The 18,318-nt window shown below is 40.3% G+C and overlaps 1 protein-coding gene across 1 annotated transcript in view; it reads left to right on the plus strand.

Moving 5' to 3' along the window:
- thop1 (thimet oligopeptidase 1) overlaps positions 1-18,318 on the plus strand; it is a 91,472-nt gene that overhangs the window by 71,565 nt on the left and 1,589 nt on the right. The window contains exons 10-13 of the mRNA XM_062452669.1: positions 1,747-1,948; positions 13,430-13,616; positions 15,160-15,288; positions 15,414-15,550. Of these exons, the coding sequence (XP_062308653.1) occupies positions 1,747-1,948; positions 13,430-13,616; positions 15,160-15,288; positions 15,414-15,550 (655 nt within the window). The remainder of the gene's footprint in view (positions 1-1,746; positions 1,949-13,429; positions 13,617-15,159; positions 15,289-15,413; positions 15,551-18,318) is intronic.

An 18,318-nucleotide genomic window follows, 5' to 3' on the forward strand; every position in this document is an offset into this window, starting at 1 on the left:
TACACCGGTCTGCCAAATGTATCCGTTTTGATTCAGCTATGAGGCTGCCTCTTGCAGGGGAAATGAGAAGACATCATATTTCATTCTACACTTCACTCGTATTTTGAGTTGTAAATGAGCAGCAAAAAAAAAATGCTTTTAAATCTATGTAATCTTTATAAATAATAAGTAGGCCCTATGCATTTTTATATAAAATATACAGACCCCTGTGCAACCGACGCAAGCAAGCACACCCTACAATTTCCCCAGAAATTGTACCCTCTCTAGTTACCATTACAATTATTGTTACAGCTAATGTCATGACATAAGAATTGCGCTTACACACAAATGGCTATGTAGTGAAGCAAATACAATTCATGAAATTCAATAACATTTCATAATTTTGCATAGGCTATACATATAATCGTATTTAGGTTATCTGTCTGTCTGTAATTACATACTTGTGAAAGTGACCCCTTGCAACATCTGCTGATAGAAAAGTGAATCGCAGCCTTGAAAGGCAGGGGGAAAAAATAGTTTAAACTAGCTTTTCCCGGTGTGATTTTGAGAATGAAAAAAAAGATATACTGGGTGATAAAACATACACATGATAAGTCAAGAAAGCAGGATCCTGGATTTTGATCAAGTGCGAAGATACATTTATTTTTCTCTTCACAAAAACAATCACACACTGTGAAGGTGTGAAAAGGTCTAGAATCTTTCAAGGGGGATTTCTCTGCTAGAGCATTCCAGGTTTACCAACATTCAGATACGCGTATCTTCAACTATTTTCAGTTTTCAATTTATGACACAAAATTTGAAAGCTTACAATCTGCACCTTCACAATCTGTAAAAAAACTGTGAAATGACCTTGGCCGACAACGGCCCCATTTCACCACAGCGTGTCACAATTGTAAACGGACTGCACCTCTGTGGCGCGTTTTCTATCTTAAAGATACTCAAGGCAATTTTTTCCCTCTCATTCACACACACACACACATACCAAAGGCAGCGGAGCTGCCAAAAGAGGTGCTGCCCTGCCCATTAGGAGCATCATGGGGTTCAGTGTTTCACTGATTACAACACATGGACAGGAGGAGCCGCGCATCAAACCACCAACCCTGCGGTTAGAGGATGCCCCGCTCCACCTCCTTAGCCACCTCCGCCTAGAAACCGTTATATATTTGCCGTCTGAACGTCCTTAGGACCTGAGCCATGCACATGCATGTGGCTGCCTTAACCCTTGTGCTGCCTTCGGGTCACATGACCCAAAGGTTCATAACCAACCATCATTGTGTTTACCCAATTTTACCCAATACAAAAACAAATACAAATTATTTTCTTTTAACCATAGCAATGTGGGGGGTCTGAGACAGCCCAACGGTTAAAAGAAAATGCTTCACTTTGTTTTTGTATGCGGTAAAGACGGTGGGTCACAACGACTGATGGGTCAGAATGACCCGAAGATAACACAAGGGTTAAAAGTGAAAGGACATAAAAAACATTTGCAATGCAATTAACCATTTCTAGCACACGATTCATGTGTAGGAAATGTTTGTGGTTGATGGTTTTAACCTTAGTGTGAATTTAAGCCTTAAAGTTTTGACCAAAGGTACACAGTTGTTAAATGGAGACACTTTCTTAGCTGGTGAAAAAAGATTGAAATATAAAACTGTATAAACAGATTTAGTGCTATCTATTTAGCCTTCTTAAGCTTTTAAGTCATAAACTAACCATCCTTGCATTATTTTTATGTTTCCATTAAAGAGAGGGTAAGTATGGCCATGCTGCCTGCTTTGGCCTGCAACCTGGCTGTCTGCTGCCCGATGGTACCCGGCAAATGTCTGTTGCAGCTATGGTGGCCAACTTCAGCAAGCCCACAACTGACGCCACCTCATTGCTGCAGCACGACGAGGTGGAGACCTACTTCCATGAGTTTGGCCATGTCATGCACCAGCTGTGCGCTCAGGTCAGGAACCAAATGCACACACAAGACAACTTGGTGTAACGTGATTGGAATAAGTATTTTCACTTTCCAAGGCTAATGAAAATAATAGGTATCTCTTTACGTTCGCTCTTTAAGTTAGTGTTTTTCTTACTGTAATCACATAAGTACTGTGTTATAAGCAATCTAACTACCAAGGCAGGAATTATGCGCATGCATGTGTGGCTTGAATACTTTGAGAACTGGACATTTTGTATTTGATGTTTTGTTCTTAACCGAAGGACAGGCAATGCAATGTTGCATGTAAAGTTGTTTGGATGAGCAGTTTACGACACACGGTATACACACATTCACCGTTGGATCACTCACACGTTCATAGTGCCAGAGTGAGTGATCCATTGCTTCATTGCTTGGTGCAGCCAAGTGTTACCTTAATTTTATTCCCATGTTTCAGACTGATACTGGTTGCTAGTTCTTCTAGTTAGACAGATTGGCGTTCTGTCTTTCATTTCCCAAGTTCTAATCAAATGGCATGTTGAAGATGTAGAGAGGGTAAAATTTCTGGGGAAATTGCCAGAAATTGCCGTCAGTTGCCGATGGGTCAGTTTTGTTACTGAAATTTCTGATTGGATTGGAATGAAGGGCACAGCTTCTCTTATACTCCCTCTATATCAGCCTCTCTTAATCCTGGTCATTGATCCTGGGCCTACTGTAGCCCTGCATGGTTTTAAATGTTTATCTTCTCCAAATGACTGGGTTGTCAACACAAAAGCTGGAAGCAAGATAGATACCACTAATAAGTGTGCCCTTTGTGCACCTCCTGCTGTCACTTGCCAGCCAACCTTCACTGAGGGGATTGTTTGAATGCCCCAGGATATATATTTTTCTTTATGTATATTTGAGACCACACATTCGTAGATATACATTTCCACGAGGGCTGTCCCGAAGTACGATTTTTTTGGGTCGACCAAGACTCGACTAAACACTTAAAAATCGACTAATCTAAATTAGATTATTTTATTTTTTTGCTATAAATGTCACAATGTTTTTCATCAAACCATTTTGTGTGATGTTTTACCTCACTGTTTTAAGAGATAATCTGAAAGAAATACTTAAGTACGAAGGGAGATTGACAACTAGATAAACATAAATGTACAAACATTTTCCCGATCTGACTCAATGTAGCTGCTGGACATTCCAGATTCAGCTGCTATCCAATTTGCTATTAGGCCACTAATTATAAGCCTTGTGTCACCAGTCCTGTTGTTACCGAATGCCGATATAATAAAAAATGACTGATTGTAAGAGATAATAACCAATGTACTACATATAAAAAATATTGTTTCTTTAACATGCAAATCAGAGCACGCTGATCACTGCCTGAAAGTGCAGCATGCAAATTTACGTAGAAGAGGAGTGGGGGAACGGTGCAACAGAGAAAGATTTTGTTGTTGGAGAAGATAATGTAATTCGATTTGGATGTGATATCTTTAACCTAGATTATTCAAATTGTTAACTTCAATTTAGGGAATAAACGTGCTATCTTGCTTCATGTCTTTGATTATACACACATATACAGAAATAGCTATTTGACTAGTAACAAGAGTCTAACAACTTTGCACATCCAAAGCCGACATAATTGTTGAAAGCGTGCGGTCTCTCAAATCGAAAACTAGGCTGTTGTTCAAAATAAAATTCAGATGATTAGACCTACAGTAGCACAGCATAAGCAGACACAACCTAAAACTTTAGTTCCCGAAACATAAAAATCCTATGCCTAGCCTATAGGCTACACACTGTAAAATAATGATCCGATGGCCAATTTACGGTTTTCAAGTGGTAGGCTACATCATATTCGACGTCAAACTATGGAATATGAACCGTTGTTGGCAGAGTGTGCATTCAACATGTTTTGAGTGACCCAGTACTTTGATAAAATTCTTCCATACCACAGATATCTTTGCCATTTTGCCTAAAGGATTAATAACACCAATTGTAGACAAAGTATGGTAGAGTTTGGCTAACAGCTACAATTGTGCTCATGTGCTGTGCAAAAAAACAAAACAAAACACAGATTAGCGAAAGGGAAAATGGTAACACCGGCAGCTTGACTAAAAAAAATCTTAGTCGACCAAGAGCATATCGACCAAACAATCGACTAGTCGACTGAGTGGGAACAGCCCTAGTTTCCACTATATGAAAACGGATTATGAGGTCGATCCGAATAAATGAGCGAAAATGAGGCACAATTTTCCCTCCTTTGTCCATATTTTTATTGCCGGGAGGGAAATGCTTGTGGCAAGTTGACTAGCTAGATAGAGCGAAGGGCAGTTTGTCAACGCTCAAAATGTAGCTCTAAAACAGGGGCACTCATGTTAGCTGTTTTCACAGCCCTGTAGAGGAGACCTTCGTAAACAGATTGACATAGTTAAGTTAAGGGTGTGGCATTGAAGTTCAGGTTGGTAGTCAGATTGTTTCACCAATTGAAAAACTAATCTGGGACTTTTGATTTAAGTGAAGGAGTGCCGAAAAAGTACTGTCGCCATTTGGCTTCCTAAACAGCGGTGGAATTGTTTTCATCAGTGTGTCGCATACAGTGTTACAGTGAGCTACACTGGTTTAAAACTACAGGTAATCATAATTTCACCAACTAATTGTTTACTTGCAATCTAATGTTATAATAAATCCTAAAACTGAACATTTATTTGCGAGGAATATTTATTCTAAAACGGGTGTATCACAGACCGCTGTCGTATGTGTCATCCAACAGAGGCTAATGTCATGATGCTAATGACTCAGTGACTACCAGACTAGTGACTAGCAGTCTATTGTTTCCGAAAGTAGATGTACTCATAATATCAGCGTATAGTATATGGGTAGATGACATGACACATGATTTTTCTGTAATTAAGTGTGAATGTTTATTTAGATGCATTTTACCACTTAAACAACACATGGTAGTGAAGCATATTATGGTTCTTTGTTTTAAACTTATGATTTTGTATGAAATATCTGTTATGTTTTGATTATATTTTAAGGTGAATACGCAAAATGTCCTGCGGTGTGACCGTAACATAGGTGAAGCATTAAACTTACATATGAACAAAATAAACCAGAAATATCTGGAGCAGCTAATAACTGCCTTGGCATTATATTGTATATATTTACATTATTGTTTATCTATTTTAATATGCGCAAAACTAGTAAATGAGTATTTACAGCAAAATAACTTTCGTAACACAAATGCTGTCCTGTGGCGTGACATGGAAAATCAGATTTTTGAAACGGCAGTTACATGGACAACTATAGGGATCCTTAGTCAACCCCCCCTACCAGGAAGCCCCCCAGATGTTGGAATGTACAGTGAAGGTTAAAAGGTGAGCGTTTACCTCTGATTAATTTCATAAATTTCACTGTTTCTGTCAGACAATGAATGTGTCATTTTTTGAGAGTCCTGTAGTGTGACAGCTGTAGTTCAAAATTTGTAAAAAATATATATTTTTAATTAAACATATTAAGGTTAAAACGGTGTAATTATTCAGTTAGCATAATAGCTAAGGTCAGTCTTGTATAGCAATGACTCAAAATGGCCACAACGATGAAAATGTCCTGCGGTGTGACGGCCCTGTCCTGTGGTGTGACGGCCCTGTCCTGTGGTGTGACTACTCTGTCCTGTGGTGTGACATAAATAAGTTTGATGTCTTGTTTGGTCTTTATCCGTTATTCTTTAAATGTTATATATATTAGGTATTTGAGTCAATGTGACATATTCATTTATTGTATGTGGAATGTTAACAATCACATTAAAGGTCTTTTTGTCGATTTTTATAGCATGAGCAAAGAATGAGCAAAGAAAGGACTAAGCAGTACCGGGAAAGGTTAAACCAGGATGAAGCCAGGCGTGAGGAGATCCTTAGGGAGAGAAGAAGAAAGTAAATAAGCTGATAATAGGGAAAGGGAGTTGAGGCTTTCTTTAAAATGTACACTTTGTGTAGAAACTGTGCAACAACTGTCTCTGCTTTATCAACAGATATCAAGAAAAGAAAGCTAAGGGAGAAATTCCACCAAGAAATATAAGTTGCCTCCCAAAACAAAAAAAAGAAAAGCGTCGTGAAGAATGGAGGCAGACAAAGGCAAAGAACAGGAAGAAGAAGAAGGATCTGGCAGCTATTTTAGACATGACTCCCCCATCACCTGAAGGACTTGTCCATGGTTCTCCTGTGCATGGTTCTCCTTCTCTATCTCCCATTCCAAGTCCTTCTATTCTGTCAACAATCAGCCATAACCTTCCCTTAGCCCATCCACCAAGCAATAGGCGGAAGAAAACAGTGTGTCAAGCCAAATTGAGAGCCAAAGTCAAGGAGCTGGAAAAAGAGAACATGACGCTTAAATCAGAGCTGGATGGCATAAGAAAAGTGAAAAGCAAAATGAGGGTCCAAAAGCATCGCTGGGGCAAAAGTAAGGAATCTGCCCGTCAATCCACCACCAGACGAGCAAAGAAAAAGGTTGCTACAGAAAAAAACAAAACAAGTTATTCATTTTCTAACCAGAGATGAAAACAGTAGGCTCTTGGCGGGAAAAAAGGATACAGTAGGGCGGAAAAATAAAATGCAGCGGCGTGTTCTGACCAACACATTATTGGAGCTCCACACCAAATTCAGCCAGGAATGCACCTTGGTGCATCAGATGTCATACCGTCAGTTTGTGAGGTACAGGCCCAAGCATATCACAGAGGCCAGACCCACAGACAGGAATACTTGTGCGTGTTATCAGCATGAGAACATGCATCTTCTCATAGAGTGTTTGGTACGTAAAGGCCTGATCGCAACCAAGAGCCTTTCCCATCTTCTGTCTGAGATCACGTGCAATGCTGAAGATCAGCAGTGTATGAAGAGGCTGTGCACAAACTGCTGTTTTGATGAGGTGCAGCTCAACACACATGATACCTCTGAATTGGCAAGGTGGGAGCAGTGGCAGCGAGAAGATGTGACAAGGTGTACAAAAACTGGGTGAAGAAAGGGGTGAGTGGAACACTGGGACAACTTGCAGAGGCCTTCCAACATTCCTTGGAGTCGATAGCATCCCACCAGTTTAACTGGATGCACCAAGCACGGAAAATAAGAGTTGAAGGGAAATTTGCAGGAGAACGACTTAGCGTTACATATAGATTTCTCTGAAAACTATGCTTGTAAACTTAATACTGAGATACAAGCTTTTCACTTTGGTGGAAGTAGGAGCCAGGTTACCCTCCATACAGTTGTAGCATACACCAAAACGGCCACTCAGAGCTTTGCAACCATATCAAAGTCTCTGAGGCACGATGAACGTGCTGTGTGGGCTCACTTACAGCCGGTCATTGAGGACCTCCAGCATGGCTCACCGTTTGAGTCACTCCATGTAATCAGCGATGGTCCTGTGACGCAGTACCGCAATAAGACCAACTGTTTCCTGATGAGCACTGTGCCATTTACCTGGGGGTTCCAGAGTGTAACATGGAATTACAGTGAAAGAAGTCACGGAAAAGTGGCTCCTGATGGGGTCGGAGCTTGTGTGAAGCGGATGGCAGACCAGGTTGTGCTAAGGGGACATGATTTACAAACTGCTGAGACACTGTTTGACTTCTTGTCCAGCAAAGATGAGATGAAAATCCAAATTAAATGGATAGAGGAAAAGGACATTGCTGAATTTGACACACTGCTCCCTCCTGTCCTACCAGCTGTGAAGGGTATGCTGGGCACACACCAGATTTTCACTACGACACCGGGGGAAATATTTCACAGGGAAGTCAGTTGCTTCTGCAACTATCACAAAGTGTGTGACTGCTTTAACGTCAAACAAGTCACAATGACCACTGACAGTCCAGGTCAAGAGGTGAGCACAGTCCCTCCCTCCCAAGATGAAGATGATGAAGGTGACCGAGACGTGTTGGAGGTGGGAAAGTTCATCATTGTCAAATATGATGAGAAACGATATGTGGGCCAAATCTCAGATATTCAGGGAGAGGACATACAGGTGAATTGTATGGTTCAGCGTGGACAGAAGAATACTTTCCAGTGGCCTGACAAAGATGATCGCATCTATTACTCTCGTACCAACATAATTGGGGGGATATCTGAGCCTGAGCCCTGTGGTAGAGTGGCAAAATTGGACCAACTCGATTGGATCATGTTCAACACAGCTTTTTCTAACATGATTTCAATGACATTCTACTGAGAAGCAAGATATGTTTTGTCTTCTTCTTTTTGACGACTGATGCCTCTAATATGTTGATTATTCAGTATGTCTTGTTGTTGACAAATGTTAAGTGCAAATGGATTAGTTTGTTACAAAAGTACTTAATAGATTTTACCAATAAAGTTCATACAATGTCTCATCTCTTCCTGTGGTGTGACGGCACGTCCTGTGGTGTGACATCACTTCAAATACAATTAAATTACTTTTCCTAATCTTAACTAACTTTTATTATTATGTACATATGAAAATATTGCATAATTTAACTATCAAAAAGAAAGCAGACATTTTCATTAGGGTTTTTTTTTTCATTTTATAGAATATTTCCACTAGAGTGAGTGATAAAAGATGGCACAAGTGAATAATCAAATAAAAAAACAGCTGTGAAAAATAATCATATGCAGAATTTTAATGAACATTCTGAAAGAGTACTTCTTAAACTTTAAACATACCTAAGTTGTACTTGAAATCAATAATAGTAAAATATTTTAATTTTGTCATAGTGACATGTCACACCGCAGGACAAATTGTGGCTGAAGCTATAAGAAAAGCTTCAAAAATAATGAAATTATACAAAAAATCTACGGAACACTAGCAGTTTTAAAAAATTCAGCATTTGAACATTATAATTTCATACAAAGTTCATTAGAACTTTATTTAAAAAAAAATACTGTTTCACCCTTATTTGTCAACTACCCATATCGTATTGTACATTACATTTTACAATTGTGATTTTATCACAATGTTAAATGGGCAAATAGTTATCACTCTGGCCTTTGCCTGTGGCGTTTCTGCAGCCGTCTTGCCGTTTTAGGTAGTTAGACTCACCCAGAAGTGACTTTTGGTACAGTGGCTAACTAGTTAGCCACAGTTAGCTTCACTTTTTGTCACAAAACCTTTATGCCTAAACCGTGCAACGGAAAATCCAATACAAGCAACGCATTCGTGACCAGGACGAACATTTTGACACCGATATTGTCTATGTAGTGCAAAAATTGAGGGACGAGTTAGAGTGGGAAAATAAATAATAAGAAGAAAATATAGCTGCAGGCAGCAATGGCGGGTTCCTCCTCAACATTGCAAACTTTTGCAAAATTGACATGATACAGACATGTATTTCATACATATATACAATAGGGATGGGCATTTGAAATTATTTCACTATTCGAATAGTATCCAAAATGATTTTCGAATATCCGGATAATCTATTTTTATTAATGCTGCTGCAATTCCGTTATTTAATTAGACAGACATGACGCAAAGCATACAGTAAACACATGAACCACCACACATTCTGGCAATAATTGTGACTGTTAAGATATTAGATTAAATAAGGGTTAAATATAGAAAACAAATGAAAGATCAATTTATTGAACATGACGAAAAGACAATGAACTGCATCTTCGACGTAGCCTCTTAAACTTGGCGGAATAACACTTAGCCTATTATTATGTGGAATAAAAAGTTACAAAAATACATTGGACAAAATTAAACACATTGGGTAGGCTATCCTTGATCAAAACGAAAGACACGCAAATATTGCATATTAACTTGGAACTGGAATCCTATTCATAGTTTTCAGTCACGTGACATGCTCGGTGACCTGGAGGGCAGAAAGCTGCCGGCGATAGCGGCTCGCACCATTGACACGCAGCAAAATACAGCAAATTTACCTTTGGATCACCTCTCAGCTAAAGAAAAGGAAAGATATGGACGTAAACTGCAAGTGTTGGTGTCTAACACAACAACCCAACCATTTAGCTAACTAGCTAACTTTATCTCACTATGACCACTGCAGTTGGTCGCCTCGATACACAACAAACTATGTCAAACCAATTACATAAAGATGTGTTTTATGGCTAAAAATACAAGAATTAATATACTTGTTTAACTTTACTTGTGCTTAGCTTTGAAGTGTTCGCTGCAAATACGTGTATATTTGGACGGCTGCCATTGTATGCCCTCCCCGGGGACAGAGGTAGCGCTACGTTTAATGGAACAAATCAACAATCTTCTCCTCTCTATATTTTCTTTATCGGACGGAATTCTGTAGAAACCCAGCCCAGGCTTGTCTCCTCTGCAATTAGTGCATCCGATAGCACAACAACTATCCGGCATTATGCCTAAACAAAAGCAGCAGACTCAAAGTAAATGTATGACTTTATAATGGGTGGCGGGCAGCGGAAAGTCTTTTTTGCCCTCCAGGGGGGCGTGTCCCTTGGAACGTGAGGTCACGTGAAAACTATGAATAGGATACGGTGCGCCATCACACAAATGCCCCAAAAAATTGCCGATTACGCTACATGGCTACTGGTAAAAAATAAAATAAGCCACAACTGCATTAGCCATACGCATTTTTATTCAGGAAAATGAGCATATCCACATGCTCAGGGGAGAGGCGAGTACGGAGTCGATTTACGAGCAGGCCGGCAGTAGAAAAGTTCTCTGCAGGAACTGAGGTTGCGGGTACTGCAAAGTACTGCTTAGCCAGGACACTAAGCTTCTTGTACCGGTCCTGGTTGATTCTCCACCACTCCAGTGGGTTGGCCTGGGGTGGGATGCATGGCTCGCTGAAACACAGCGCAACTTCGCTTTGTTGGTTATCATTATAGTTGTAGTAGTCCTCTACAAAAATTGTGTTGAGGGTTGCAGCCCTGGCGATGTGGGTGCGGGAGTGCGTCAGCTGCTCATCAAAGACATATGGCTGAGCATTATCGGTGTGGCTGGTGTTGGGATTAGGGGTGCACGATATATCAACTCAATATCGTTTTTGCGATATCACGTTGTGCAATATCAATATCGATGTCCCGAAAAGTATGCAATATTTTGTGGAGAGATGCGCCCGGGGGCTGTGTGATCAATTTAGAGCCCGCATATTTCATTGGCCAGTTGCCCCGTCACACATGCACACTTCGACAGCGTGAGTGAAGAGGGAGATAGAGACAGCGAAATAAAGAAGCGAGAAGTGAAAGGAGAGAAAGAGAAAGTGCGAACTGCGAATCGAGTGTGTGGAGCGAAAGGAAAGAAGAGACAGAAAAGTAAGAATATGAGTGTGGCTCAGGGAGACGACGAAATGTTAGTAGCCTGGAGATAGAAAAACTGGAATAGGAGAAGAAGGTAGTACATGACTGAATGAATGATAGTAAACTTAGTTACACTGACATTCTTTTTCTGTGTTCCTAGGAAAGGGAGAACACATGAGGATGTATTTTTTAACTTTTTTCTATGTTTTGGTCTTTTTATACCTTTTTGTGGCTTGTCCCAAATACTTTTTTGTTGTGCCTTTGAGTCTTTTGTGGGGGTTTTCATCATTTCTTTCTTTCAATGTCCTATTTATTGTTTTTGAAAAATGCTATAAAAGTGAATGAAACATCCAAATTCAATGAAAGTAGTGAAATGATCATTTATTTAACTTGTGAAGAGCATTGTACAGTACCATACAAGTTGTTCTTTTTGGTTTGAAATGTTTTGGTTGAAGGAAACCCACATTTCTGATATGGAAATAATTAGAAAATGGGTCAAAGCAACCCAAGGACAACAGAAGGGGTTAAGGGGAGACACCCCAGTGAATAGGGATAACATATCAACATGACACTATACATAAAAGCAAAATAACGCAACGCTATGCACACAGTCTGTGGGACTGTGAGCGCACAGCTTCGATGTGTCGCATTAGCAATATATGGCTCAAGAAACAGCAGATACGTAATTCCCTCAGCTGAGAATCTATATATTTCATAAAGATACTCATCAGGGAATGCCAAAGGGTTTTGGTCGGTCTCTCACTATCTGCGCACCAAGCTCCACAGGAGAACTAAGAACGGTGACGCCATTATCATCAAGAATGAATGGGTTAGTGGGCGGTGCTTTACCGGTTGATCTCTGATCTCCAACTTAACCTGCTCCCGACCAGGTTAGGCGTTCAGCATGAGTTACAATGGCGATCTACCCCGGTAAGAAGTGATCCACCGTCGTGATACAGAAAACCCTGGGTTGAACCTGAAGTTACCTTGTTAACGCCAAATCATGATTCGTAGTACAGGCCCCTGCTCGACCTTTGCCTGTAAACAGTGATTCTGACTGTCAGAGACCTTTAAATAGGCTGACCGAGTGAAGCGGGCAAAACTAGCCTGGCTATGACGAATGAAACAGGCTTGCTTTGAAAAATCCTAGATACTGGCTATCTTCAGCAGGCTCGTGTCTACAAAAAGCAGCCCTCCCTGACGTTTTTGGAGTAGAATTGAGTGAAATACAAAATTGTTTACACACGGCCAGTGAGCGACCCAAGTCTGACTCTGAGGCTAACGTCAAAACAATGCACTCTCACTCAAATTGCAAGTTTTCCACAAATCACAAAAATAATCGGACCATCTGGCTAAAAGCACAATTCCCACATCTCTTGAAGGCTGCCCTGCTCGACTTTTTTGGTGTAGAATTGTCCGAACTGTAAAATGGTGAACTTATGTCATGAACATGACGCGACCAAGATATGGCTGCCGCGTAAGACTATGCGGTCCAGTACACAGCTACCACACCATTTAACGGAGAAATATAATAATAGGAATACTAACAAAAACAATAGGTTTCCTCCTACCGGAGGAACCCTAATAATAGGAATACTAACAAAAATAATAGGTTCCCTCCTACCGGAGGAACCCAAAACTTCAGTATTGTCTTTAGGAGTGTGCTTAAAGACATGGGCTGGTCGTTCTTTCAAATATCACTGCCTCTGAGTGAACAATTCTTTGTAGACGTTTAAACTTTTGACTATTGGCAGTTTTTTATTTGAAAACCATAAAGACTCCCAAAAATACTCAACGCAATAATATATGTTGTTGTGAGGTGTGTTAGTGAGGCTAACGGAGTAAGCCATTATGGATGACAACAAATAGTCAAGATCCAGTCACATGAGGACATGCTAAACAATTACCATCAAAGAGAAATAGGCCATAACTATGTTTTTGTTATTCAACTATGACAAGGTAAACTCGGTTTTGCAGTCAATGACCCCTTTAACATGTGCACCATATCTTTGTTTACTCCCCAGTTCAAAAGTTGTAAGATAATTTGAATTCTATAAACTCTGGTAGTTACATTTACAGTAACATGTCTTTTATATTATGCATTTGTTCAGACAAACATTTGTAACACAGAAAAATTGTTTCTGCATTTTTAAGTTTGCAATGACCTATCTGCTGCTGAGTTGAGGCAATAGATGTTTGGTAAAAAGATCTGTAACAGTTTTCTAATTTTCTCGCCTCTCATCCCCCTCAGACGGACTATGCCATGTTCAGTGGAACCCATGTAGAGCGTGACTTTGTGGAGGCACCTTCTCAGATGCTGGAGAACTGGGTGTGGGAAAAGGACCCACTACAACGCATGTCCAAACACTACAAGACTGGCAAGCCCATCCCCGATGACCTGCTGGACAAACTCATTAAGTCCCGGCTAGCCAATACTGGTGGGTGAATCATAACGAGTCCTTTTACTTCAAAATGACATGTCTAGGTAACATAACCTATTTTAAGGATTTATAAACTAGTTATTTGAATATTTATTGGAAAGTTCCTGTAAAACTATTTTACCGATCCACAAACAAGGTTTATTCCAGTACACAGCTACCACACCTGTCACAGATGTTGGTTTAATGTACTTCTAACTTCCAATCAAAAAACACCTTTTTGTGCATCGGTAGAGTTAGGGTTTAATTTATGAGATTTGTTGTATTTCGATTGGATGAGACAAATGCACATTGACAAGACTCATTGGATCAGTGTTGCCAATTTAGCGATTTGTTCGCTAGATTAGGCGAGTTTTCACCTCCCCTGGTGACAAATTCTCATGTAGCGACTACCGACAAATCTGCTGACTATCTGCTACTTTAGCAATCTCCGTTTTTGTTGTTGAGCAGCAGCAAAATAACTGTAATTGTACTTCTGTGTTGTCATAGAAAGTTGCCAATAGTGACTTCTGGTGAGATTTTTTGGGCAACACCGCATTGGATAGAATGCGCTGCTAGAGACAAATAGGTTGTGCTACACTTGGGGAAACGGCTCTTAGTCCCAAAAAAATTTAAGCTCTTTTAAATTAATGTTGACTTCAATATTACATTTGATGATATTCGTTCCCTATTGACACGGATTGTGGTCCACAATTTTAGTATGACTGGCCTATAGCCTATAGCATATAGATTTTCTTGCCTCCCATTAAAAGTACAGTAGGTATTTTTTCCCCAAATGTCTACCTATAAATTGTTGTGCAAATGTATAAGGTCCACTGAAAGTTGTTTAACAACACAGACAGCTCAAATAGGAAACGGAAATGTCAATTTATAGTTTTGAAGCGGCCCGCTACTTTCCAGACAATTATGTTCCAGAAATTCTGTTTCAGCCAATCACCGTAGTCTTTCTCCTTGGCTTATTTTGTGAATCCACTGTCAATCAAACTCAGCGGAGGAAAGCATGGGGAAGTTTAGACAATAATTGGGGGTGTTATGTCTCATATTTGAATTTTATAATGTTACCTACTGCAACTTTAAACTGATGTATTTTAACTCAGCATGCCTAATATAAAACATACTGTATGTTTTGCATTGAAATAATGACAGGGGCTGAGAGATACAATTGAATTACCAGGTCTTGAACGCTTGACCAGTTAGTTGATAGTTGAATCCTGTCAACTCCTCCTACCTTACTGCTTTTGTAAGTCATAAAAGAACTGAAGATAGCGTTTATGTAATTTTCACAATTTATTCCATAATGCAGGTACCATAATGCAGGGGGAACCAGCAAGTCTCAATAATCTGACAGCAAACAGCACTGCTGACATGATTATACTGTAGTGGGTTTACAGGAATCTGCCTGTGCAGACAGTAGTCCCTTTCGGGGTGAGAATATGGCCATTAATCGTATTTTTGTCGGTTGCTAGGTGTTGTTACATTTAAGTAATTTACTGGTAACTTGTACATATTAAAGGATAAATTCAATAATTTTTTAACCTCCTAGGCCTGTTCAACCTGCGGCAGATTGTACTGGCCAAGGTGGACCAGGCACTGCACACCAAGAATGGTCTGGACCCAGCTGAGGAGTATGCCAGACTGTGCCAGGAGATCCTAGGAGTGCCCGCCTCTTCAGGTCAGAGGGACAAGCATGTGTGCATGTACACACACACATTCTTGTGCACTGATATTGCCAAGAGGAAAAGTAGTGATCAAAATTGTTGTCTTACCAACCCAATCTTTACCCGCTGTGCTCTACAGGGACCAACATGCCTGCTACATTTGGCCATCTGGCTGGTGGTTATGATGCCCAGTACTATGGCTACCTATGGAGTGAGGTCTTCTCCATGGATATGTTCTACGCTCGCTTCAAGCAGGAGGGCATCATGAACCCCAAGGTTAGAGCTGTGCGATATGACCAAAATCTAATATCCTGATATAGATCCTTTCATATCCCGATGACAATACATATCTCGATTTGGCACATTTTCTGCAAATTCAATGAATAAAATGAAATGACCACAGAGAGGCCAGTTTCTAATTAAATTTTTAATGATATACTCAACAAATAAAAGTACCGTATTTTTCGGACATAAAGCCGCGGCTTGTACCCCAATTTTACAGTTTTCTTGTGGTTGTACGGCTTATATTTCGAAGCATCTTATAGCCCGGTTTTAGAACAAAAAAGTGGCTTCATCCCAAGATCTCTACAGACCGTGCAGCTAATTTAATGCTCAACACTTGAACGGGGGCTTATTACTTGAAAGAGGAATTCTTTCTACTGTGTCAGTTACACTATCAGGGCTTGGAAATACAGTGACTTGCAAATGGCTAGTAGAACAAGATTTCAGAACATAAGATTTCAAAGCAAGCTAACGCTAGCATCGCTAACAACATTGGCTAATTCAACTTCGGTAGTGTTACGACCCTACCGGCCTAACACAGGGGAGAAACAATGAAACGACGAACGGTGCCAAAGAAAAAAACAGAAAAGTGCCCTGTCTAAAGAAACCATAATTCGAACTCAACATTCCCGAACTCAATCAAATGAAGGACACGGGTCCGTAACAGGTAGTGTAACCGAGCTCTTTGTAGGTTCGTTTTAGATATAATTTTATATGGTCTTGTGGACAATAACACACGGACGCAGTCTCTTTTCACAACTTGTATTTTCCCACTGCTCTTCTTGACATCGCCATTTGAACAGCCCTCACTGACTTCACGTAATGCTTACGTCTGCATCATGGCTACGGCAACTCCCGAGGGACAAAACACCCTTGTCCGTTTAACATAGAAAGGTCTGCTACAGTAGGCTATCCTCATGATTTGCAAGCTAGCTAAAATTATACTTTATCTAAAATAATTTTGTAGACATAACAATGGATTTTGCCACTGAATGAGTGACGTGGCTTTATTTCTGGACATACTATACACAACCGAAGTGTGTTAGACAATTCTGTAAGATCGCCTATACTCGTGCATTGCTTGGTATTGTAGCGACAATGCTTTTGGTACCCAGAATGCCCTGCGGCAAGCTGAAAAGCTACGAAGTTAAGGGCATTAGCTTAGTTAGATAAGCATTGTTTGGAGTTCTATTGTTGTGTTCGTTCTGTTTTGATATGTGTAATGCTATGGTCTGTAGTTAAGATAATTTGAGTGTTCACCCTGATTGGGAATGTTGTCTAGTTAGATGGCTATCCAAGGTGTCCAAGGGAAAAGTGCTTCTGGGCAAATAAACAGTCGTGAGCATTGTTCCGCTCAACGCTAGTCGGTGCTACGGTATCGTTGTTCCCGTTTAACGTGTGGCCTATATTCCAGTGCGGCCTGTACTCCGATTTACAAATACAAAGCTCCCATTCTGGTGGGGTGCGGCTTATAGAAAATGCAGCTTATTTTCCAAAAAATACGGTTAAAATTGTGACCATATTGGTCACATCTACTCCCAAAATGTTATCTGTGCGACCTCAAAATATATTTGGGAGTGTAGCGGCCTAGTTGTACATAATTCACTGGACAGGTTCAAGTGGACACTGCACCTTTAAGGGCTCAGTGAGTTATCGGCTATGCTGTAGATAGCTAGCTACGTTTTCTGTTAAAAAAGTATTGCCTACTTAAACGACACGCAAAGTTGTTTGCCGACTTCACGTCCTTCCAACTCCTTAGGAGCATTTGTGCGAACTACAAATTATTATTGTGGTGCGACCTGTTTTAATTTCTCTACAAAACGTTCCCTAATTACTGTACAGTATGTGCCTGCTGTGAGCTGATAGTGACTGGTCCACAGGGCTGGACTGGGACAAAAAAATGGCCCTGTCATTTTTGCTCAGAAGGGCCCACCACAATCGGTCAGACTCTGAGCCACTGCATCAGACACAAGAAACAGAGGGGGAGGGGTGGAGCCTGTTAAGAGATGTGATTGGGCCAGCCCAGTGTCAGTATGGAAAATAAACTAATGCGCCGCTGTCCCTGCTTTATGGGCCAGTCGTTGACCAATTTTACGTTCATAAAAAAAAAAAATACATATCATATCGGCCCGGTATGCCAGATTACCAGTCCAGGCCTGCCGGTCCATCCAACGTTACATAAACAATTAAACTTCATCTTTAGATTCTTAACTTCTATGCATATGTTATTTTGTTTAATTTAACCCGTCAATCACTCCCTTTCACTGCGCTTCGTATATTTATAAATATTGCGGTAACGAGTGGGATTTGACGATATAAACGATAGGAAAACGTCTATCGTTTCATATTATGCTCTATCATCACACAATATATATCGGCATATTGCCCAGCCCTACCCAAGGTCCTCATTCACATTGTGCTTCTCAATCATTAATGACTCCCAGTCTATGACTTGCCTATTCAGGCAGAGGACAAAGTTTAGTCTGTGTCTGGACAATATGGGATATCGTTTTCTCACATTCATGCTTTTCAGTGTGCCTTAACTCAGTGTTGTTTTGGGTTGTTGTTTGTATTGACTCAAGCTTGACTGATAGCTAGGCAGATATTTTTATTCTAGAACACATGCATTGCTTGTGTCAAGAAAGAAATGCAGAGCATATTCACATATGATTTAAAGAAAGTTCCTGTGTAAAAGATTTGTGGATGCAGTGGATATTGAATTTTAAAATCCTTCAGAATTGTTACTAGGTGAATAGCTGTTG

Source organism: Osmerus eperlanus, chromosome 26 (genome assembly GCF_963692335.1).
Source record: "Osmerus eperlanus chromosome 26, fOsmEpe2.1, whole genome shotgun sequence".
Classification (NCBI taxonomy): domain Eukaryota; kingdom Metazoa; phylum Chordata; class Actinopteri; order Osmeriformes; family Osmeridae; genus Osmerus; species Osmerus eperlanus.